The sequence below is a fragment of the Cetorhinus maximus genome, chromosome 7 (assembly GCF_964194155.1).
Source record: "Cetorhinus maximus chromosome 7, sCetMax3.hap1.1, whole genome shotgun sequence".
Taxonomy (NCBI): Eukaryota; Metazoa; Chordata; class Chondrichthyes; order Lamniformes; family Cetorhinidae; genus Cetorhinus; species Cetorhinus maximus.
Genome location: NC_135885.1, coordinates 146,100,698 through 146,126,442, shown reverse-complemented (window position 1 = coordinate 146,126,442; position 25,745 = coordinate 146,100,698). Strand labels below are relative to the sequence as shown.

The 25,745-nt window shown below is 47.6% G+C and overlaps 1 protein-coding gene across 1 annotated transcript; it reads left to right on the top strand.

Moving 5' to 3' along the window:
- Nucleotides 1–3,905: 3,905 nt before the first annotated feature.
- Nucleotides 3,906–22,867, top strand: rab20 (RAB20, member RAS oncogene family). Its single transcript, XM_078546078.1, has 2 exons — nt 3,906–4,163; nt 21,673–22,867. The coding sequence occupies exons 1-2, from the start codon at nt 3,992–3,994 to the stop codon at nt 22,188–22,190; spliced, it is 690 nt and encodes a 229-aa protein (XP_078402204.1). The 5' UTR covers nt 3,906–3,991; the 3' UTR covers nt 22,191–22,867.
- The last annotated feature ends 2,878 nt before the right edge of the window (nt 22,868–25,745 follow it).

Here is a 25,745-nt window from a genome sequence, read left to right as displayed (position 1 = left end):
CCTTTTCCCCGTTTTGTCCCCTGAGTTACATTATAGGCCTTGAACCTCTGTTTTTAACCTCTCCACCCTCAACAGGATTATTGGGTGGTCCCCACCTCTCACTTACATATCTCTCCCAAGGAGTGAACAATCTAAATTTTACCCCTTTAAAAGCAAAGGAAGTTCTACCCAAACTCTGCCACTGAAGAGCAGGAAAATGACACCAAGTGTAAACAATAATAAGTTAAAGTGCCTTGAAGATAGGTGCTTTTTTACTGAGCATCTTAAAGGGGGGAAGAGAGTTTGAGAGTGTGAGAGCCTGTCCCTGGTCTGAAGGTTTCTCTTGGGCATCAACAGCACACAACAACTTGGATGAAGTTTCACCAAAGGTGATACACATTTATTAAACCGCTAAGCAATAGTACATACTCTCGATAATACTGGCTGATTAGCTTCCCTGTGAGTCGGAGTCTGTCTCGGTGGTCAATCTGATGACGAGTGCTCTGTGCGCGTCTTCCGAGCAGCTGACCAATTGCTCTAACCCACTACAGTAGGAATAGTTCTGTGGGCTGTTTCTTTATACCTTTCACTGCTATGACCCTGTGCCATATAAGGTAAAGCCTGATTTTAGTCCATTTAATTGGTTTTCAATTACATCACTGCACACCTCCCTGCTTTCTCCAGGTGTACCCAGGCTGGGCCCCCTGTGAAGGTCACACTAGAGGTACCATAGCCAGCTTGACTCTGCGTTGTTATCTCCAAAGCCATTATCAAGCTCCAGAGCCAGGAGAAGGCAGCACATTTATTGCCCCTTGATGAAGTTCAATCTGTTTATTTTCCCTGATACGAACCCTCCCACAGGTTCAGTCAGTTTTGCAGAACTTGCTGATTCTAGCAAGGCTTTCATTTGTCTACATTAACCATCATGCTTTGTGTTTTGAGCCTGAGTGCAGCTCAGTTCAGTTCTTAATAATATCTTCAGTTTGGGTTCTTATACCTCAATGTTCCATGAGACAGACTCCATGCACAGGGTTACACCACAGCCGCTCTGCTTTCATTAATCTAAAAGAAATAAAGCAACAGTTGAAAAGTGATTGCACATTAAAAAGGTAAACAGTACATTGGCTTACGAGAGGTGAGGAGGTTTAGGAGGGAGTTTCAGAGTTTCGGACACAGAGCCGTCAATGGTGGAGCAATTAAAACTGCAGACGCTTAGAACTAGAGGAGCGCAGAGATCTCAGGAGGTTGTGGGACTGGAGATTACAGAGATAGGGAGGAGGATTTGGAAGCAAGGATGAGAATTTTAAAATCAAGGCTTCGCTTGACCGAGAGCCAGTGTAAGGTCAGTGAGCACAGCGGTGATAGGGAAATGGGACTTGCTGCAAGGTGCATTGGAGCAGTCAAGTCTAGAGTTAACAAGAGCAATTAGGGATGGGCAATAAATCCTGGCCTAGCCAGTGGCACCCTCATCCCATGAATGAATAAAAAAAATAAAGCATTGAATGAGGATGTCATCAACAGATGAGCTGAGACAGGGGTGAAAATGGGCGATGATATGGAGATGGAAATAAATGGTCCTGCTCTCTTGCCCACATGTCCGTCCTTGGCCTGCTGCAATGTTTCAGTGAAGCCCAACACAAACTGGAGGAACAGCACCTCATCTTCCGATTAAGCACTTTACAGCCTTCTGGACTTAACATTGAGTTCAACAACTTCAGACCATGAACTCTCTCCTCCATCTTTACCTCTTTTTTCAATCCAATATTTTTATTTTTTTATAATATTTACTTAATTTAAAAAAAAATTCTTAAATAATTTTACATTTTTTTATCCTTTTCCCCCAACTCCCTCTCCAAAAAGGGCCACCTGTCCCTTGTTTCTACATTGTGCATTCACAGAGCACTGACCCTTGTTCTGCTATTAACACATTCTGCTATCTTACCTTTTTGCCACTATCAGGACATTCTTTAGTCTTTAACACTACCATTAACACTCCCTTTTTCGTGTTTCCTGTCCATGACATCTTTGTCAATCTCTCCTGAGCTCTCACCTATCCCCGACCTTCTGTTTTGCTCCACCTGCTCCACCCCCTCTTTACAGTGTAAAACCCATCACATTTCTACTTCTCTTTAGCTCTGAAGAAGAGTCACACGAACTCGAAACATTAACCCTGTTTCTCTCTCCACAAATGCTGCCAGGCCTGCTGAGTTTTTCCAGAATTTTCCATTTTTCTTTGGCCTTAGTGATGCCCTGAATATGAGTTTGGAAGCTCAGATGGGGTTTGAATACGACCCCAAGGTTGCAGAGACGCTGGGTGGTATAATGCAGGGGTGCAGACGACACGCTCCCCCAGAAGCCACATTGGCATGGAGCCGACAGGTACCACGCCAACCCGCCTTGCAACCGTAGGGTGTGGTGGGACAGACTAATGAGGGCCGAGTGGGACATCTGCCCCAGCCCCGTCCTCTGGAGCTGCCGGCCAATCGGATTGGGTGAGCGCCCATTCCACCACCATCCCACCAACCCCTGAGCTCTCCCCCATAATACGAGGGAGGGGACAGGCCCAAAGTCAGCTACGCACCCGCCATATTTAAATGAATAAGTGTGGGTCTATTAGGCTTGTTATCAAGCCAATTGACCCTGACAATACGCTGCCAATCGGCCAATCGGATTGGCCGGCAGCCTCATCAGTCCCAGCAGCGCCAGGAAGGCATCAGTGGCCAACGCCGGGACTGCAGGAGATGAAGACGACCAAGGCCCATGGATCCCTGTAGTGGGTAAGTCCAGGGTTTTGGGTGGGTTAGGGAGAGGGGTGGGGCAGTAGGTAGCTAGGAAGGAAGGGGGGTTCAATCTAAGGGGTGCTGCCCTGCGATTGGCCAAGGGCTACCCCTGAAGACCGACCCCCCCTTTAAACAGGCTCCCACCCAGCTGCCCGTGCCCATGGTATGGGCAGCGTATTGTCAGGGTCAATTGGCTTGATAACAAGCCTAATAGACCCACACTTATTCATTTAAATATGGCGGGTGCGTAGCTGACTTTGGGCCTGTCCCCTCCCTCGTATTATGGGGGAGAGCTCAGGGGTTGGTGGGATGGTGGTGGAATGGGCGCTCACCCTGTTTCATGTGCCCACCCCCGAGGGAAACACGCCCAGCATGTGCCCCAACCCCTGAGGGAAACACGCCCAGCATGTGCCCCACCCCCTGAGGGAAACACGCCCAGCATGTGCCCCACCCCCTGAGGGAAACACGCCCAGCATGTGCCCCAGCCCCTGAGGGAAACACGCCCAGCACGTGCCCCACCCCCTGAGGGAAACACACCCAGCACGTGCCCACCCCCGAGGGAAACACACCCAGCACGTGCCCACCCCTGAGGGAAACACGCCCAGCATGTGCCCCAACCCCTGAGGGAAACACGCCCAGCATGTGCCCACCCCCGAGGGAAACACACCCAGCATGTGCCCCACCCCCAAGGGGCATGTAAAATTTGAGCCCAGTGGTTCAGCCTCAGGCAGTTGCCAGGGGGAGGGATGGAGTCACTAACTCAGGAACAGAGTTTGGAAAGGGGAACGAAGACAATCTTCCCAATATTTAATTGGGGGAAATTCTTCCTCACCCAGTACTGAATGTTGGGTAAACAGTCTGATACTTTGGGCAGTGGAGAGAGGCGGTGGTGAGATTGTCAGAATAGTTTAAAGTTCAAGTCTTGTCAGGAAACTTTTGGAAGTTGTGTTAAAGACAAGAAACCAAATCCAGGACTATCAGACCCTCTCTGGAGAGCAGTCAGTCTGGGAGGTTTGGGGGAAACTTCTCTTTGGGACAGGGACAGGGGGAGGGGTCCCGATTCCGATTCCGATCCCGATCCCGGGAGCGGCCGCTGGAGGCGGGCGGGGCGCCGGGCGGAGTCTCCGCCTGTTTCCGTTTGGATCACAAGGAGAGTTTTGGAGGGGCTGCGCGGACCGGGCAGAGGAGCCGGATCTGAGTGTGAACCCGGTCTCCCTGTGTCCGGCTCCAGGATGATGAAACCCGATGTGAAGGTGGTGATTCTGGGGGATATGAACGTGGGTAAAACCTCCCTCCTACATCGTTACACCGAGCGCCGCTTCCAGGGAACGGTCAGCACTGTCGGCGGAGCTTTCTTCCTGAAACAGTGGGGACAGCACAGTGTGTCCATCTGGGACACAGCAGGTCAGTCAGTGTCCAAACTGTACCCCCACCGGGGGTAATACTGCCAACTGCACCCCTACCGGGGGTAATACCCCAAACTGCACCCCCACCGGGGGTAATACCCCAAACCCTACCCCTACTGGGGGTAATACCCCAAACTGTACCCCCACCGGGGGTAATACCCCAAACTGCACCCCTACCGGGGGTAATACCCCAAACCCTACCCCTACTGGGGGTAAAACCCCAAAACCTTCCCCTACTGGGGGTAAAACCCCAAAACCTTCCCCTACTGGGGGTAAAACCCCAAAACCTACCCCTACTGGGGGTAAAACCCCAAAACCTTCCCCTACTGGGGGTAAAACCCCAAACCCTACCCCTACTGGGGCTAAAACCCCAAACTCTACCCCAACTGTGGTAAAACCCTAAACCCATACCCTTAATCAGGGTAAGACCCCAAACCCCACCCCAACTGGGGGTAAAACCCCCAAACCTACACCCTTAATCAGGGTAAAACCCCAAACTTCTCCACCACGGGGTAAAACCTCAAACTTTCACCCTACTGGGGGCAACTGGAGCAACAGTGAGGGCTGGACCTTAAGTCCAATGTAGAGTATGAATCATTAGAGTCTGTAGCGAGGATTAGCTGGTCAACCATGAGCTGATGGATGTTGTATGTAAGTTGCTTCTGAGTTTGGCATCATTTTTAGATCACCAATAAATATTCTGTACGGCGGTTGGTTGGCTGCTTGTTCTGTTGGGCTGTGAGATTTCTCGATGAATTGTGCTCTCTCTCTCCCTCTCTCTCTCTTTGCCAAGTAGGCAGCTAGTGGGTTTGACTAACCCCCATTCCAGAGTTTGTCTGTAATCGGTACTGATACACTCCAAAGGAGTACAGTTGGAGTGCAACACTGTTGATGCTCTCTTGCAGATGAGGTGCTAAACCAAGGCCCTGGGAGGGTGCAACTAAAAGATCAGATGGTGCCCCGAGGGGGAGTGACCGGGGAGCACTCCCGGTGCCCGGAGGGGGAGTGACTGGGGAGCTCTCCCGGTGCCCCGAGGGGGAGTGACCGGGGAGCACTCCCGGTGCCCGGAGGGGGAGTGACCGGGGAGCCCTCCCGGTGCCCGGAGGGGGAGTGACCGGGGAGCCCTCCCGGTGCCCGGAGCGGGAGTGACCGGGGAGCCCTCCCGGTGCCCGGAGCGGGAGTGACCGGGGAGCCCTCCCGGTGCCCCGAGGGGGAGTGACCGGGGAGCCCTCCCGGTGCCCCGAGGGGGAGTGACCGGGGAGCCCTCCCGGTGACCGGGGAGCCCTCCCGGTGCCCGGAGGGGGAGTGACCGGGGAGCCCTCCCGGTGCCCGGAGGGGGAGTGACCGGGGAGCCCTCCCGGTGCCCGGAGGGGGAGTGACCGGGGAGCCCTCCCGGTGCCCCGAGGGGGAGTGACCGGGGAGCCCTCCCGGTGCCCCGAGGGGGAGTGACCGGGGAGCCCTCCCGGTGCCCGGAGGGGGAGTGACCGGGGAGCCCTCCCGGTGCCCGGAGGGGGAGTGACCGGGGAGCCCTCCCGGTGACCGGAGGGGGAGTGACCGGGGAGCCCTCCCGGTGCCCAGAGGGGGAGTGACCGGGGAGCCCTCCCGGTGCCCGGAGGGGGAGTGACCGGGGAGCCCTCCCGGTGCCCGGAGCGGGAGTGACCGGGGAGCCCTCCCGGTGCCCGGAGGGGGAGTGACCGGGGAGCCCTCCCGGTGCCCGGAGCGGGAGTGACCGGGGAGCCCTCCCGGTGCCCGGAGGGGGAGTGACCGGGGAGCCCTCCCGGTGCCCGGAGCGGGAGTGACCGGGGAGCCCTCCCGGTGCCCGGAGCGGGAGTGACCGGGGAGCCCTCCCGGTGCCCGGAGCGGGAGTGACCGGGGAGCCCTCCTGACCGACATTCCTTGCTCAAACAGCAGCAGCAAAAACGGGACCTGGGCAATCATTTCATTTTCCTGATGGTGGGATCAGGGTGTGAGTTGTTGTTTCTCACTCAGGTGCTGGACAGTTCAATCTGATTCGGTCTTTTGCTTCTGAGTCAGAAGGTTGTGAGTTCCCCCCATGACTACAGAGACTTGAGTCTGTAATCCAGGGTGACAGTCCCAGTGTACTACTGAGGGAGTGCCGCACTGTCAGAGGGTCAGTACTGAGGGAGGGCCGCACTGTCAGAGGGTCAGTACTGAGGGAGTGCTGCACTGTCAGAGGGTCAGTACTGAGGGAGTGCTACACTGTCAGAGGGTCAGTACTGAGGGAGCGCCGCACTGTCGGAGGGTCAGTACTGAGGGAGTGCCGCACTGTCAGAGGGTCAGTACTGAGGGAGTGCTGCACTGTCAGAGGGTCAGTACTGAGGGAGTGCTACACTGTCAGAGGGTCAGTACTGAGGGAGCGCCGCACTGTCGGAGGGTCAGTACTGAGGGAGTGCTACACTGTCAGAGGGTCAGTACTGAGGGAGCGCCGCACTGTCGGAGGGTCAGTACTGAGGGAGCGCCGCACTGTCAGAGGGTCAGTACTGAGGGAGTGCTACACTGTCAGAGGGTCAGTACTGAGGGAGCGCCGCACTGTCGGAGGGTCAGTACTGAGGGAGCGCCGCACTGTCGGAGAGTCAGTACTGAGGGAGTGCCGCACTGTCGGAGAGTCAGTACTGAGGGAGTGCCGCACTGTCGGAGAGTCAGTACTGAGGGAGTGCCGCACTGTCGGAGGGTCAGTACTGAGGGAGTGCCGCACTGTCGGACATACCTTTTTTAGATGTAATGTTAAGCCGAGGCCATGTCTGCTCTCAGGTGGATGTAAAAGATCCCGTGATGTTATTTTGAAGAGCTGGGGTGTTTTCCCTGGTGTCTGGAGCAAATATTTATCCCTCAGTAAATATCACTAAAAACTATAAGAGAAGCAGAAGATGCTGGAAACACACAGTAGCTCTGTGGAAAGTGAAACAGTTAATATTTCAAGAAAGGTCACAGACCTCACAAGCCTGAAACATTAACAGTTTCTCTCTCCACAGATGCTGTCTGACCGGGTAAGCATTTCCAGCGCTTTCCGTTTTTGTTTCAGATTTCCAGCACCTGGAGTATTCTGCTTTTGTATAACTAAAACCAGATGATCTGGTCATTATCCCGCTGCTGTTTGTAGGATCTTCCTGTGCACTGGGTTTTCTGCATTACAACAGCAACTGTGCTTCAGAAGCACTTTGTTGGCTGTAAAGGGCTTTGAGACATCGATAGACAAATTTCAAATGCAGGTTTGTCCTTTGTAGCGTTTTCTCTCTGCTGCAAGAAGGAACAGGGGGAGGCCATTCGGCCCTTCGAGCGTGCTGTACCATCCAGTGTGATCTTTTACCTCGGCCACACCTCCCTGCACCATCCCCATGTCCCTGGATTCCCATAGTATCCAAAAACATATCAATTTCTGACCATAACAGCCCTCTGTATGCTAAAATAAAGGCAAAATACTGCAGATGTTCTATGTTAACCCAGGCACTGGAGAGCGACTGCAGTTTGTGACACATTGGAGTGAGCTGGAAGGGTTCCGCACCCTAATAATAGCAGGTTATATTTCTATAGTGTGTCTAATATAATGAAACACCCCAAGATGATTCACAGGAACATTATAAAACAAAACAACACACTGAGCCACATAAGGAGATATTTGGCCAGGTGACCAGAAGCTTGGTCAAAGAGGTAGACATTAAGGAGTGTTAAAGCCGGGAAATGAGTTAGCGAGGCGGAGAGGTTTAGGGAGGGCTTTCCAGAGCTGAGGGTCCGATAGTGGAGCGATTAAAATCGGGGATGCTCAAGAAGCCAGAATTAGAAGAACACAGATCTCAAGGGGCTGTGGAACTGGAAAAAAAGTACAGCTCTAGAGAGGGGCCTGCAGGGATTTCAAAATAAAGATGAGAATTTTTAAATCAAGATGTTGCTTGAGCAGGTGCCAATGTAGATCAGCACCCATCTCTATTTGCCTCCAGTTGTCTGTCTCTCACAGTTGGAGTGCTGTGTACTGTACTTCATGCTTTGTACTCTGAGGGTGTGCTAATCTATTGTGCTTCTATATTTTGATTGCTGGAAAAGGGTTTGTTAGCTCTCTCTGTAACCTTCTCCAACTCCTCAACCTGCTGTATTTGCTTGATCAGCTCAGTAAACTGTGTGTGTGGGTGATTTGTGTCACTCCCTGTTCTTTACACCTTCCTTCAAAAACATTTTCCTTATCTTTTGTCCTTTTGTATGTCCTTGATCCTAAAGGAGTCTTTTAAAATCAGAAATTCTCAATGTAATTCCATGCTTCTCACCTGTTACATTGTGATTTAAAAATTCTCATCCCTGTTTTCAAATCCCTCCATGGCCTCGCCCCTCCCTATCTCTGTAACCTCCTCCAGCCCTACAACCCTCCGAGATCTCTGCAATCTTCAATTCTAACCTCTTCATCATCCCGATTTTAATTATTTCACAGTGACCGTGCCTTCAGCTGCCTGGGCCCTAAGCTCTGAAATTCCCTCCCTAAACCTCACTGCCTCTCTCTCTCTCCTTTTAAGATACTTTCATCGCCTACATTGATACCTCCCTACGTAGAAACATAGAAACTAGGAGCAGGAGTAGACCATTCGGCCCTTTGAGCCTGCTCCGCCATTCGTTATGATCATGGTTGATCATCCAACTCAATAGCCTGCTCCCGCTTTCTCCCCATATCCTTTGATCCCTTTCACCCCAAGAGCTATATCTAACTCCTTCTTGAAAACATACAATGTTTTGGTCTCAACTACTTTCTGTGGTAGTGAATTCCACAGGCTCACCACTCTCTGGGTGAAGAAATTTCCCCTAATCTCAGTCCTAAATGGTCTACCCCGTATCCTCAGACTGTGACCCCTGGTCCTGGACTCCCCCACCATCGGGAACATCCTTTCTGCATCTACCCTGTCTAACCCTGTTAGAAATTTATAGATTTCTATGAGATCCCCCTCATTCTCCTGAACTCCAGTGAATGTAATCCTAACCGACTCAATCTCTCCTCATATGTCAGTCCCGCTCAGGAATCAGTCTGGTAAACCTTCGCTGCGCTCCCTCTATAGCAAGAACATTCTTCCTCAGATAAAGAGACCAAAACTGCACACAATATTCCAGGTGTGGTCTCACCAAGGTCCTGTACAATTGCAGCAAATGTGGTTTGGAGATGCACATTGTTTGATAATCGCTCCTGTGGAGCTCCTTGGTATCTTTTCCCATGTTAAAGACACTTAAACGTAAATTGTTCACAAAACTAAAAACTATCTCCCTCATCCGACTGTGGAGTTATAGACCCAGCACTCACTCCTGTGATTGCAAATCAAAGGCAATTGTAAAACTTCAAGTCTCCAACCCACACAAATCATTAAGATACCAACACCGAAATATTTAAACAGAGCAAACTATTGTTTGTATTTCAAATAGCTGATCTAATATACTGACCCAGCAGAGAACAGCCCAGCAGATTGTCAAGTTACGTGGAATGTCCTGTACAGAAACAGGCCATTTGGCCCATCTGGTCCATGCTGGTTTTTATGCTCCACACAAGTCTCGTCCCGCCCTTCATCATCTCACTGTATTCTTCTATTTCTTTCTCCTTCATCTGTTTCCCCTTAAATGGATCTGTGCTGTTCACCTCCGTGTGGGAAGAAGTTCCACATTCCCATCACTCTCTGGATAAAGAATTTTTTCCGAGTTACTTAATGGATTTGAGCGACTGTGTTATATTTATGCCTGCGGATTTGGATGACCCCTCAGGTGGATACACCTTATCTATCAAACTCCTTCATAATTTTAAAGATCTCTATCGGGCCACCTCCTCAATCTTCTCTCTTCTGGGGCAGAGTCTCGGGCTGTTTTATATTTCCTGCTAGCTATAAGATCACAGTTCTGGTGTCATCCTTTTCTTCCGGTTTGGGATGATCTCCCTCTCCACTACCAGATAACACAGGAAAAGGGTCTTGTTTGATTGAACAGTCAAAGCTGAAGCCTTGTTATTAAATCAATGGGGGTGGGGAGTTACTGAGGTGGCTGTTTGACAATCCTCAATATTGCTTTCCACCCTGACAGTGAGACTCTAAACTAAAGCATTATAGAAGGTGACAGAACTGGTGTTGCAAAAAATAGTTCTACAAACACCTTGCTCGATTTATGTCTGATGTTGTGTGTAGCAGTACAATAAAAAACCCTCTGGGGTCAGTTTGCCTCAGCACAGAGTGTTTGTGGAGTTGTTCACAGTTGGAAAATGACCAAAATGGCCCTTTACTCAATTAACTCTGTCAATTAACACTTTGTATCATCAGCACCTGATGCTCAGATAGTCCTCGGGTAAGCTTCAGTGAAAAGGAAACATCTGTACACAGCTAGAATCTCTCTTATTTCTGTTTTATTCGAAGCTCCTGTAAGGCAGCGAGAGAGACAACTGCTGGGGGAAGGATTGGTGTGAAATGATGCCACTTCACCCTCTCCCAATGCCAACAGGTGTCTCTAAAGTGAATCGGGATGCAGTTCAGGTAGAGTTGAAGATTTAGACTCACTGGGAGCAATGACTGGGCAATGTACAAGCCACTTAGTTGGTCTGATTTTTTTTTCACATATAGCTACCTGTGCCAGCTGTAGCTCAGTGAGTCAATGGGTTCAAGCCCACTCCATAGTCTTGAACTGAGGAACTGGAGGAGGCCATTCAGCCCCTTGAACACATTCCTCCATTCTATTAAATCATGGCTAATTTGCACTTCAACTCCATTGAGCCACCTTTACTCCTTATCCCATTATATTGTTACTAATAAAAATTGACCTTGGCTTGAACGCTCCAATTGACCTCTCACCAGCCACAACTTTTTAAGGGGAGAGAGGGCAGGATTTTAGCTCGGTCGTGCCCGACCCGACCAAGTGTGAAATGACGTGCAAGGACGTTGGCTGAGCGCGCCAGCGCACGGTCGTGTGATAGTTCGGTCGGTGGGCACACACCCGAGCCAGCAGCACGCCCACCGACAATTAAAAGGCTAAATGAGGCCATTATGTTATCACTTGTGCTGAATTTTTCACTGCCTGTTCAACCTCACGGTTGGCGGGCAGGCAAAAAGGCCAAGAGGCCTTTGCGTTTTTTTTGGAAACCTCATCCACAACCTCATGTCCCAGCTCATGTGACAGAGTTTCATTCATTTTTTGTGCCGTTTAATAATTTTTTCAACATTTTCTTCAACCCCTTGAGGCAGCTTCGTGCGTCAGGGAGATTATTCAGCACTCCTTGGTGCACATGCGCGAATTGTACGCTAGGCCTGCTCGCACTCCCACCCTGCCCGCACAGGCAGCACTCAGCACTGCCACCTGCGTACCACGCTGGGTGGGCATTAATTGGGCCGCCCATGTAAAATTGTAGTCGGCTTCCTGACCTCCCCCGCCAATCCCGCACGCCAAGGGAAAGATTCTGCCCAGAGTTCCAGATTTCCACTCCCCTTTGTGTGAAGAAGTGCTTCCTGACATCACCCCTGAACGGCCTGGCTCCAATTTTAAGATTCTGGCCCCTTGTTCTGGACTCCCCTCACCAGAGGAAATAGCTACTGTCTGTCTACCTTATCAACCCTTAATCTAGACTAATAGTCCAGTATGGATGCTGTTTGTGGGATCTTGCTGTGTGCAAATAGGCTGCATTCACTACAGTAAGTAACTGCACTTCAGAAGCAGCTGATTGGTTGTGAAGTGCTTCAGGATGCCTTGAGGAGATACAAGGCACTATAGAAATGCAAGTTTTTCTCCTCGTTTCCCTTTTTGTACAAGATAAACGCTTTCTGTTCTTGTTGGAGGAATCTCTGATTTCAAACATCGGCCAGATTTGATAATGTAAGTTGTAGAGAAAAGTTCACATCTGGTTGTGTCCAGTGAAGACCTGTTCTATTCACTACCTCTCTACAGGTAGAAGGATATGCTGATAGGGTGAGATGAGGCTCATGTGGAGCAGAAATACTAGCATGGACCAGTTGGGCTGAATGGCCTGTTTCTGTGCTGTTAATACTGGATAGCAAAAAGCTTTCTTGTGGGCTACGTTTGGATAAGTTCCGAATAAATTCCCATTGCATTGTTCTTAACCACAGAATGCACTGTTGTTATAACAATGGGGATTCTGTAGCATGTTGAAGGATTAACCTGAGAAGGTGTGCTAATAAGTTTCCGTTTATTATCACCTAGAATCTGAAGTACAGTATTGTTCAAATACCAGTCCAGTTACAACTTGCAATAATGCGAATTTTGTGCAATCTCTCCCCATTAGCTTGAGGGTTGTGTAACACAATGTCAGGTTTTATTCTGAGTCATGAATAGATTGTTGATTGTGCAATGTTCCCAGCTATATTGAGGCTTGTTTTTAAAGCTCTCTCTCTCTCTCTGTCTCCAGTTCTGAAGGATCACAAGACCGAGGTGGGCTGATCTAGTCTAGCTGGTCAGGAGTTTGTTTCAATATCTTCATAAAGATTCTGATCAAAGTGGGTCACCCGGTTGTGTAAAGTTTTATTAGCTGCCTAGTTAGACCTCTTGCCATTAACAGAAGATGCCTTTCTGAATGTGAGAAGCTTAGGAACTGTGGAGGAACAGAGAGAGTTAGGGGCCCAACTACAGAAATCACCAGAAGCTAGTGGACAGGGACAAAAAAACAGTTAAAAAGGTTAATGGAATGTTAACCTTTAGCTCAAGTGGTGGACGGAATACAAAATTGTGGAAGTTATGTTACAGTTAAATAAAACTCTGGAGTGACTAGGCCCTGCACTTCAGGAAGGATATATTGGCATTGGAGGGGGTGCAGCACAGATTCTTCAGAATAGTCCCAGGGCTGAAAGGGTTAAATTACGAGGACAGGCTGCACAGACTAGGCTTGTATTCCCTCAAGTTTAGAAGATTAGGGGGTGACATTATCAAAGTGTTGAAGATGATTAACGGATTCAGTAGGGTTGATGGAGAGAAACTATTTCCTCTGGTGGGGGGAGATCAGAAGAAGGGAGGGAAAACCTCAAAATTCGAGCTAGGCCGTGATGTCAGGAAGCACTTCTTCACACAAAGGAGAGCTATTCCTCCACAGCTCCTGGAACTCTCAAAACGTTGTTGAGGCTGAGGGTCAACTGAAAATTTCAGAATGGAGATTGATGGATTTTTGTTGGGTAAGGGGATTAAGGGTTACGGAACCAAGACATGTAGATGGGGTTAAGATACAGATCAGCCATGATCCTATTGAATGGTGGAAGAGGCTCGAGGGGCTGAATGGCCTCTTGATTCTATGCTTCCTTTGATCAAGGAATATTAACCAATCTAACGTACTATAAGCTTCTAGTTTCTCAGTTCAAATTGCTGTCTTGAACTTTGTATTTTCTCAAGTTTGGTTTAACTCTTTAACTCTGTTCTAGCACATTATACAGACAGGTTTCAGTTTAACTAAAGGGTGATCACAATGACAATTCTATTTGGATCTAGGATTAGTTTTGGTGTCTGGCCAATTCTCTCTGTTGATTGCTGAGCCCAGTAATAGCTAGAGATTAAATGTTGTGATTAATTCAGAGTCGGCTGAGTTAGACACAGCGTAAATGGGACTGATTTGTAGCAGTCATTGGTTACAGCTCTCCCAATGACACACAACCTCACAGAAAACCCACCCGGTTGTCTGAAATCCCGCAGTCTCTACTGGAACACACACCACCCCTAACAAACTGGCAACTGCCCCACCTCTCAATGGCAAATTTCCAGGTTGACTGTAAACATCACCAACAACAACCTGGTAACTGACCCAAGTGGTGAAGTCTTAGGTTTCAACCCGGACAACCCTCAGCCGCTTGAGGACAGGTCAGGGAAGATGTGGTCACTGGTTCCACAAGTGGAACCTGAGGAACAGATCAAATTATGACTGTGGCCATTCATGTCAAACCATCGCTTCCAGACCGAAGTCCTTCCCTGAGAGACCCATTCCTGGTGACAGCACAAGCATTCACACCGTGTCAGCTGGAGCTGTTGAATGGAGTGACCTCAAACTGTAACTACTTCCCCAGCCAAACAAAATATCAAAAAATTAGTTACAGTTTAAAAATGAAAAATATCCAAAAAAGTTCTTAACTGTCGTGGACACACTTGTTTGCAGAATTCTGAATGTCCCAGTAACACACAAAATAAACAATGTTAAAAAGCATACGGGGTTCTGGACTTCAGGAATAGAGGTTGATAGTGCAAAAGCAAGGTAGTTATCCTAAACCTTTATAAAACATTGATCAGGCCTCAGCCCGATAGTTGGGTCCAAATCTGAGCGTCGCACTTTAGGAAGGATTCAAGGAGAGGTTGCAGAGGGGATTTACTAGACTGGGACCAGGGATGAGGGACTTCAGTTCATGTGGAGAAGCTGGGATTGTTCTCCTTAGAGCAGAGAACATAAGAACATAAGAAATAGGAGCAGGAGTAGGCCATTCGGCCCCTCAAGCCTGCCCCACCATTCAATAAGATCATGGCTGTTCTGCCCTGGGCCTCAACTCCTCTTTCGTGCCAGCTCCTCATAGCCCTCAACACTCCGATATTTCAAAAATCTATCTACCTCCTCTTTAAATACTTTCAGTGATCTAGCCTCCACAACTCTCCGGGGTAGAGAATTCCAGACATTCACTACCTCTGGGAGAAGAAATTCCTTCACATTTCAGTTTTAAATGAGTGTCCCCTTATCCTGTAACTATGTCCCCTTGTTTGAGATTTCCCCACTAGTGGAAACATCTTCTCAACATCTACCCTGTCAAGCCCCCTCAGAATCTTGTACGTTTCAACAAGATCACCCCTCATTCTTCTAAACTCTAATGAATAAAGGCCTAACCTGTTCAGCTGTTCTAGATAAGTTAACCCCTTGAGAAGGTTAAGGGGAGATTTAATAGAGGTGTTCAAAATCATGGAGGGGCTTTGATAGAACAAATAAGGAGAAACTGTTTCCAGGGGCAGGAGGGTCAGTAACCAGAGGGACACAGATTTAAGGAAACTGGAAAAAGAACCAGAGGGGGAGTTGAGAATTTTTCTTTACACAATGAGTTGTTGTGATCTGGAATGCGCTGCCTGAAAGGGCGGTGGAAGCAGATTCAGCAATAACTTTCAAAAGGAGTTGGATAAGTACTTAAAAAGGAAACATTTGAAAGGCCTTAGGGAAAGAGCAGGGTGAGTAGGACAGATTAGATAGTTCTTTCAAAGAGCCCAGACAGGAATGATGGGCCGAATGGCCTCCTCCTATACGGTATGATTCTATGATTAGTTGTGGTTTTGTTTCTTCCCATATTTGGTGAGAAACTGGAACTTAATCTGAGGACAAGAATATCTTTGCATTGAAGAGTTTTTCAGTCATGCCGAAAGTTATTGGGAGAAAGTCGGGTTAAAAGTTTGTATGAGTCAGTTGGCTGTGAGTGTAAAGGTTAAGGAGTGACGCGGGGTTGCTTGAGGAGATATAGCTGCTCATTTGTGCAATCGGGTCAACACAAAGTTGCACCCTCCAAAAGAAAACTTGGAAAACCAGAGGCGGTCAGTCTGCCTCTGACTGGACAGGGTGGCCCTTTCATTTCCGTTTTAAGATGGATTCCAGGGTTTGACATCAGTGAGTTAGTGTTCAGACTGTTCTGGAGAATCGGTTTTTGTTAACGATCTACAGGGTGGGTTTTACTGGAGGGTACAAACCTGTTTCTGGTCTAGTGGCAATGGGGAGGAGGAACAGGCTAAACCATACCAGCCCCCACAATCCGATTTAAAAGACTAACATTGTGAAAGGCCCCATATTGGGCTGTGTAGTCAGTCTCTGCACTGGGTGGAAGAAAGTAAAGAGGCATCTCTGCAATTGTAGCGCCTCAAAGCAAACAGCAGAGACAGCTGGCCTGTCCTGAGACTCTACCCTACGCTCCAATGGGATAACACTTACTGGGGCGTACGCCTGCTATTCGGAGCTCTGGTTTGCCTGAAACATTCACACGTTAACCCCTTCATTGGTTCTTTGATCCCGGAACCTGATTTTAAAATTTTCATCCTTGCTTTCCCGTCCCTTCCTGACCTCCGCCCTTCCCTGTCTCTGTAACCTCCTCTTGCAGCGCAAATCTCCCAGATCTCTGTCCCCTCCAATCCTGGCCCCTTGAGCATTGCTGATTTTTAATCATTCTGCGACTGGTGGCTGTCCCTTCAGCTTCCCAGGCCCCAAGCCCTGGGGTTCCTTCTCTGAACCTCTCTGCCTCTTCGTCGTCGCCTCTCTATTAAGATGCTCCTTTAAACCAACCTCTTTGACTGAGCTCTCCTCCATCCCCACCCCCTTTCCGATCCCCTCCCCTTTTTTTTCCCAATAATTTATATAGATTTTTCTTTTCCCACCTATTTCCATTATTTTTAAATGTATTTCCATCCATTATTTTATCTCTACCTTTTAGCCTATTTCGACCCCTTCCCCCCACCCCCACTAGGGCTATCTGTACCTTGCTCGTCCTGCTTTCTACCCTTAATTAGCACATTCCTTAGATAATATCACCACCTTCAACACCTCTTTGTCCTTTTGTCTGTGACATCTTTTGGTTATCTCCACCTATCACTGACCCTCTATCCAGCTCTACTTGTCCCACCCCCCCCCACCGCTTAAACCAGCTTATATTTCACCTCTCTTCTATTTTTACTTAGTTCTGTTGAAGGGTCATATGGACTTGAAACGTTAACTGTGTTCCTCTCCGCAGATGCTGTCAGACCTGCTGAGTTTTTCCAGCTATTTTTGTTTTTGTTTTGGATTTCCAGCATCCGCAGTTTTTTGCTTTTATCTCTTTGACTGAGCTTTTGGTCACCTGCCCCTAATATCTCCTTCTGGCTCTCTGCTGGTAATGACTCCCGCGGAGCATCCTGAGACATTTTATGATGTGGGAATGTGCCGATGATATTCCTATGGAAGTGGAGGCCTTTCTACAAAGGGATTCCCTCTGCTTCCCAATCCCGAAGGAATTGTGCTGCTTCTGTTTTTTGACATTTCACAAATCCACCTTGTGGACAATCTTTCAGCTTAATCACCTGCGTTCAACAGTGGGTTTTGGATTTGGCTGCGGAAAACATTTCCAACAGTTCAGTGTTTTGAAGGCACTTTCAGATTTCAGAAACTCTTTGGCACGTCGACATTTAAATAAAACGTGTTCTTTTCCCCTGTGAATGTTTCCTGAAAGTCTTATTTTGTTGGACTTTCTTCTGGATGAAATTAATGGCAGTGAAATGTTTATGTTGAGCTGCAACTGATCCTTAAGGTCAATACAGCTCTTCATCTTTAACCAACCCCCTGAAAAATATTGGACTAACGCCCAGGTTCAGAGAACAAAGCAGAAGGAGCTGGGGGGGCGGGGGCTTGGACAAGGGTGGTATTGGGAGAGGCCTGGGTGGCATATATTCCAACCAAGAGAAGTTGCAAAAGTTAACTGGAAACTTTGAAAAAATTGACAGCAGAAAGAGGACCCTGGCTGTTTGCCAAGTTGCACAATGGAGCGAGGTTGGCTGGCTTCTGCTGAGCTAAAGTTAGACTCGAGGGTCTAAATTCTTGCAATACAGGAAAGCTATATTTTGCTGAGGGCAGGCATTAAGGAATTTTGCGAATGAAAGCACAGACACTGAGATACTTTCCTTTCCATTCCAGAAATGATGTATTTGACTTTATTTAGAAGGTTTGGGAACCTCCTCTGAGTGTGTGAGCTTGGTAACTTTCTCAGTCCAATGCTTGTGGGTTTGAGCACCAGTCATTACAGCACAGAAGGAGGTCATACAGCGCATCGGGCCCATGCTGGCCCCCCTGGAGAGCAACCCAGTCAGTCCCATTCCCGCCTGCTCTTGCCCCTGTAGCTCTGCAAGTTTATTTCCCTCAAATGTCCATCCAATCTCCTGTGAAATCATTCTTTATCCCCACTCCAGCCATCCTCATGGGCAGCGAGTTCCAGAACGTTCCCACTCGCTGTGTAAAACAAAAAAGCTCTTCCTCACATCCCCCCGTATCTCCGAGCTGAAACCTTAAACCTGTGACCCCTCATCCTGTACCATCAGCCAATGGGAACAGCTTTTCTTTGCCTACCTATCCAAACCTGTCATCATCTTGTGCACCTCGACCAAATCTCCCCTCAAACCCCCCTTTTGCTCCAAGGAGAACAACCCCAGCTTCTCCAACCTAACCTTGTAGTTAAAATCCCTTCATCCCCGGGATCATTCTGGTAAATCTCCTCCGTACCCTCTCAGGGATGCTGACACCTTTACTGAATTGTGGTGACCAGAAATGGATGCAATGCTCTGGTTATGGCAAAACCAGAGCTTTATAAAGGTTCAGCATAACTTCCCTGAGACAATTGAGACACTTGAATGTCAGCTGTGGCTCAGTTCATAGCACCCTCGCCTTTGAATCAGAGGGTTGTGGGTTCATGTCCCACTCCCGGAAACCAAGAACTGTGATTGTGCTTGAAAGAGTTGCAATCTGTGACTGTTGATAACTCGAAAAAAAAATTGAGACACTTGAATCTATAATTCAGGCTGATACCCCAGTATTGTTATTGAGAGAGCGCCACCCTGTCACGGGGTCAGTGCTGAGGGAGTGCCGCGTTGTCGGAGGGTCAGTGCCGAGGGAGAGCTGCACTGTCGGCAGGTCAGTGCCGAGGGAGAGCTGCACTGTCGGAGGGTCAGTGCCGAGGGAGAGCTGCACTGTCGGAGGGTCAGTGCCGAGGGAGAGCTGCACTGTCGGAGGGTCAGTGCCGAGGGAGAGCTGCACTGTCGGAGGGTCAGTGCCAAGGGAGAGCTGCACTGTCGGAGGGTCAGTGCCGAGGGAGCGCCGCCCTGTCGCGGGGCCAGTGCCGAGGGGGCGCCGCCCTGTCGCGGGGCCAGTGCCGAGGGAGCGCCGCCCTGTCGCGGGGCCAGTGCCGAGGGAGCGCCGCACTGTTGGGGGCGCTATTTTTCAGATGCTACATTAAACCGATGTCCTGTTTGCCCTACTGGGCATCTGTAAAAGATCCCACGATAACTATTGAAAGCAGAGTATGAGAGTTCTCGATGTCCTGGCTAATATTTATCCCTCAACTAATGTCACCAAAACTGCTGCTTTGATCAATCGTTTGTTTTACAATTTGTGTAAATGGCATCTCTACATTTTCATTGTGACATTTATGCTGATTTTGTAACTACCTCTTACCCGCTGGGTTTTGTTTCCTTTCTGTAGCCCTCCTTTTTGTGACCTTTATCCATCTCGTGTCACCCTTTTTTTGGGTGGGCCTCATCACCCTTCTCCTTTTCTGGGTGGGCCTCTACCTGATGGGACATGTCCCCATCCCCTGTCCGCAGTCACATGCTCCCTGGGGCTGGAGTCAATCCATTGTTCACCGATGAGACCCAACGCTTCCCTCCCCTTCAATAACCCTCTGCTGTTATTTGCCCCCAGTGGCCCTTCTAAAACTACAAAACCTTCCTTAGCTTTTTGTTACCAACTTTTTCAACTTTATTGATTCATTCAAATGCAAGTGAGAGAGACCTCTGTCAGAGAATATTTCCATATTTTGGGACACTGAGCAATTTGAGAGATGATGTGGTGAGTGGAGCCTGTTGGAGAGGAGCAGGTGATTTTGGATCTGTGGTTCCCAAATCTCTCCACCACCGGGGGTTTTGCTCACTTCATTGTAGACTCATTGATAGAGATTGATTGGTCAACAACTCCATTATCGTTGCATCATGGGACTGCCAGGATGGTAAAAGGTGAACTCGATGGATCCCAATCTTTCATCGTCCAGTAATTCCTGTGTCCCTATCAATCGTAACAAACTCTTGTGTGTAACACTTCCTCATGGCTTTGTGTGCAATATCTTCAGCGCTTTACTCAAAACATGACAAACTTTCTAAAGTGAAATTTCCACTTTCTGGTAAGTAAACTTTGACGCACTTTTTCTGAACTTGTAACGGTTTTTTGTGCATCTTTTGTAAAAAAATCAATGTCCCAAATGTTTCAACATCAGCAAATTACAAAATATTTGCATTTCCTCAATGGGGATGAAAGATTATTTGTGTGAAGCAATATATTGTTTTGGAGCAGTTAGTGTTGAAAAGGAAATATGTGGAGTGATCCTTAAATCATTCAGGGTGTGATTGATAGTCTGTCACCTCCCTGTGACAGTGTTCCCTATAAATCATGTTTTAGGGCACTTTTGTTCTTATTAAAAAGAGAAACTTATTGCAATACATTGTTAATTTCAGTTCCAGCGGAACATAGGAACAGGAGGCCATTCAGCCCCTTGAGCGTGTTCCACCAAGCAGCAAGTTCATGATTGATCTGTCTCTTAACCCCATACACCCACCTTAGTTCTAGATCCATTAACTAACAAATTTCTATCAATCTGAGTTTTGAAATTTTTAATTGACTCTCAGCCTCAACAGTTCTTTGTGGGGAGAGAGTTCCAGATTTCCACTCCCCTTTGTGTGAAGAAGTGCTTCCTGACATCACCCCTGAACGGCCTGGCTCCGATTTTAAGATTCTGCCCCCTTGTTCTGGATTCCACCCCACCAGAGGAAATAGTTTCTCTCCATCGACCCTATCAAATCCTTTAATCATCTTAGTTAACACCTCAGTTAGATCAACCTTCAATCCTCGATACTCAAGGGAGTACAAGCCTCTCCCCATGTGGGAAAATAAATTTTTATGTTTGAAACTGAAATGAAGAAGGAGATTATGGCCTTGTGTTGGTAGCTTACTGGAGGCATTAGCTGCAGGTTGTCTGAAGATCTCTGCTTGTATCTCCAGAGAGTGGTGCCTATCACAGCTGGACTTCGGGGTGGTGGGGATGGTTGAAGCAACTCCTCCCCTTCGACTAGGGGTGCAGCATGTGCATGTAGACAGGAGAATAGTGGCAGTGCCCTCACACAGCTTGTGGAGAGTTCCTGTATCTGATTATGGTGAGGTCAGGAGAATTTTTCTCTCTGGGGGTTTGTGTGTCTTTGGAACTCTGCTTCCACTGCCTTTTGAGGAAGAGAGTCTTTGAATATTTTGAAGGCAGAGCTTTGTAGACTCTTGATAAGCAAGAGGGTGAAAGGTTATCGGGGGTAGGTGGGAAGTTCCAATCAGATCAGCCATGATCTTATTGAATGTCGGAGCAGGCTCGAGGGGCTGAGTGGCCTATTCCTGCTCCTAATTCGTATGTTAAACCCGAGTTAGTTGGGTGGAAAGAAGGAAAGGCTTGAACTTGTATAAACCTCAGGCCATCCCCAAAGGCCAATTAAACACTCCTAAAGTGATAGTCACTTTTGTCATATGGGGAAAATGGCAGCTAATTTGTGCACAGCAAGATCCCACAAACTACAATGAGATCATCTGATTTGTTTGGGGTATAGTGGCCAGGGTGTCTTTTCCATCTACCTGAGAGAGCAGGCAGGTTTGAACATTTCAGCCAATTGGATAGCTCAGTTCCCTACCACAGCACAGCATAGGAACAGGGGCTAGGGGGATTCTCGCTCTGCCGTTGTGTCGATTTCTCTGACGCGCTGCTTTATTTTGCCAGGACGGGAGCAGTTCCATGGGCTGGGCTCGATGTATTGTCGAGGAGCTGCTGCTGTGATCCTCACTTACGATGTGACAAACCTTCAGAGCCTCCGGGAGCTGGAAGAGCGATTTCTCACCCTGACTGACACAGCTCAACCCGACTGTATCTTCGCGGTGGTGGGGAACAAGTCTGATTTAACTGATGACTGCGCGGAGATTGATGAAGCCGAGGGAGAGGGGCCAATTCCAGCACCCCCTGCTCCCAGAGCAAGTAAACAGGCTTTCAAAGAGGATGCAATTCATCTCTACAAACAACTCATTAAATACAAGATGCTGGATGAGAAGGATTTCCCAGTGGCTGAGAAAATGTGCTTTGAAACCAGTGCTAAGACAGGCTACAATGTTGACCTACTCTTTGAGACTGTTTTTGATCTGGTTGTGACACGCATTGTGAAGGAGCGACTGAAACCCTCCGATACAGTGGAGCTGCATCAGAATATGAATTCTAAATCTGCTAAATCACCTTGCTGCACTTGAGCAAGATGGCTGACTGTTCTTCTGCAACTTGTAATGGATGGAGGAGAAATCCCACTCTGTGATGCAGCCATACATCTCGAGGCAGCAAACAGTTACACCTGCTGTGTGTGTGTGCAAAGTGAGACCCATCGCCCGCAACACAGGCTGATCCACACCTTGGTTCCATTCTAGGACACATTTTAATTCTGAGCCACCGCGTACTAGAATGAACAGAATGCCACACGGTGATCGGTGCAATAAGTGCTCAGCGTTGCCCCCTCCAGACAGAGTCTCTGCACTGCCACCTGCTCTCAGTGGGAGTTAGAACAACCAGTCCTTCTTTCATAGACTTGTGTAGCTGGGATTAAATAGCCAATCAACAGTGTCAAAGGTTAATTCGACAGGTAACTGCGAGTAAGCTGCTTAGAACTGGCTGGGACAGTCTTCAGTGTTATTGAGGGGGAGAAGCATGGACTGCATCCCTCACCCTGCCATTAAACTGCAGTGTGAGAGCTCAGCAGGTTCTCAATTACCGAAGGGATTTCCTGCTGCAGATTTAATGATTTGAAATCAGATATAAGCTGTGATGTGATTTAATGTGACTTTTCCCTGACAGATTATGATCAATGGTTTTCTTAATTTTTAAGAATGCTTGGTATTAACAGATATGTGAAAATTAAATTGGCTTTTGAACTGTTGAGTTGGAGTGTTTGTGGAAATGACCATTGCCTGGGCTGTATGCCAGCCCTCGTGTATTAAATTGGACACTTTCATTCTCAAAGTAATTTGTGCACCTTACTGTATATAAAGCTCCAGTAAATAATTTAAAAATGTCCAGATTTTACACTACCCGTTAACTTTTCATTTATTTCTGCCCATTCCTGTTGTTAAGAGTTAGAGATTTCTTGTGTCCATGGTATCTGTGCCAGCTTTTTTAACCAGTCCAAAACTAACCTGTCCACCATGCTGGCTTCTCATACCATTCCAGAATCTACAAGTGGTTATCTTACAGGACTAGTAATCAGGAGGCCTGGATTACTAATCATCGCAGCCTGCTTTTATATAGTGCTTTTTAATGTGGTAAATCCTGAGACTTAAGTTTGGGAGATGTTGATGTAGTGGTATTGTCACTGGACTAGTATTCCAGAGACCCAGGGTAATGCTCTGGGGACCTGGGTTCAAATCCCGCCACGGCAAATGGTGGAATTGAAATTCAATGATTAAATCTGGAATTGAAAGCTAGTCTCAGTAATGGCAGGGGAGTTGAACTAATACTAATAGCATTCCAAAAATACTAAATAATCAAGGGGCAAAAGGGGGGGAGAAAATATGTGCAATAACTATCACTAGAGAAAAACTAATGGGGCTAAAGGCCGATAAGTCCCTTGGACCTGATGGGTTGCATCTTAGGATATTAAAGGAAGTAGCTACAGAGATAGTGGATGCACTGGTAGTAATCTTCCAAGAATCCTTAGATTCTGGGAAAAGTCCCAGAGGATTGGAGAATGGCCAATGTAACACCCTTATTCAAAAAGGGAGGGAGACAAAAAACAGGCAACTACAGGCCGGTTAGCTTAACATCCGTCATTGGCAAAATGATGGAGTCTATTATAAAGGATGTAATAGCAAAGCATTTAGAAATACATAATATAATCAGACAGAGTCAGCATTGCTTCATGAAGGGGAAATCATGCCTGACAAATTTATTAGAATTCTTTGAGGAGGTAACAAGCAGGATAGATAAAGGGGAACCAGTAGATGTAATATATTTGGATTTCCGAAAGGTGTTTGATAAGGTACCGCACATAAGGCTACTTAATAAGATAAAAGCCCATGGTGTTGGGTAGTATATTAGCATGGATAGGGGATTGGCTAACTAATAGAAGACAGAGAGTTGGGATAAGGGGAGCATTTTCCAAATGGCCTGTAACTAGTGGAGTGCCACAGGGTTCAGTGCTGGGACCACAATTATTTACAATATATATTAATGACTTAGACGGGGGAAGTGAATGTATTATCACCAAGTTTGTGGATGACACACAAATAGGTGGAAAAGCAAGTGGTGAGGATGACACAAGGAGTCTACAGAGGGATATAGACAAGTTAAATGAGTGGGCAAAAACTTGGGAAAGGACTAATGTGGGTAAATGTGAGGTTATGCACTTTGGCAGGAAGAATAGAGGAGCTGAATATTATTTAAATAGAGAAAGACTGCAGAAAGCTGCAGCTCAGAGGGATTTGGGAGTCCTTGTGCATGAATCCCAAAAAGCTAACATACAAGTTCAACAGGTAATAGGGAAGGCAAATGGAATGCTGGCTTTATTTCAAAGGGAATGGAGTATAAAAATAGGGAAGTCATGCACGATACAAGGCACTAGTTAGACCACACCTAGAATACTGTGAACAGTTTTTGTCCCCTTATCTAAGGAAAGATATACTGGCATTGGAGACAGTCCAGAGAAGGTTCACTAGGTTGATCCTGGATATGGAGGGATTTTCTTATGAGGAGAGGTTGAGTAGGTTGGGCCTGTACTCATTGGAGTTTAGAAGAATGAGAGGCGACCTTATTGAAACATATAAGATTCTTAGAGAGCTTGACAGGGTAGATGCTGAGAGGTTGTTTCCCCTTGTGGGAGAGTCTAGGTCCAGAGGGCATAATCTCAGAGTAAGGGGTCACCCATTTAAAACAGAGATGAGGAGGAATTTCTTCTCTGAGGGTAGTGAATCTGTGAAATTCTTTATCGTAGAGGCTGGGTCGTTAAGTATATTCAAGGCTGAGATAGACAGATTTTTAATCGGTAAGGGAATCAAGGGTTATGGGGACGAGACAGGAAAGTGGAGTTGAGGATTATCAGATCAGTCATGATCTCGTTGAATGGCGAAGAGACTCAAAGGGCCGAATGGCCCACTTCTGCTCTAACGTCTTACGGTCTAGTGGTGACTATGAAACTATCACTGATTATAAAAACCCATCTGGATCACTAATGCCCCTTACCTCCTCATAGGCCTGGGCCTAGCCAAGATGGCCATAAACAGGCCCAGGCAGCGGGCAGTCAAGGGAGTTGTCCCACCCGTCTGCCTGTTCTACCGCGGTGGCCTTGGAGAGGGAGCACGTGGTGTCCACTTGTCCGTTTGTGGCCTTCTGTGACCAGTGGGCACCATGGAGGCTGGGGTGCAACTTTACCCCCGGAAATGACATTTTGGTTTAATTAGTTAAGTTTCCTTTTATGTTTTTAAGTTCTAGTGCCCCACTAGGGGCTGTCACCCCCCTCATTATTATTATTATTATTTGATCATTTGTTCTTTTAAAAAGGACTAAACAGCTAATCTCAATAATGGTGACAATGATAACTATCTTTGATGGTTATAAAAACCTATCTGGTTCACTAATGCTCTTTACAATTACCCTGCCTGGCCTACATGTGACTTCACACCCATAGCAACGTGGTTGACTCTGAAATGGCCTAACAAGCACAGAGTTCAAGGGCAATTGGGGATGAGCAACAAATGCTGGCCTAGCCAGCTCTGCCCACATCCTGTGAAAGAATTTAAAAAAGAGTCCTATTCCTACCATGT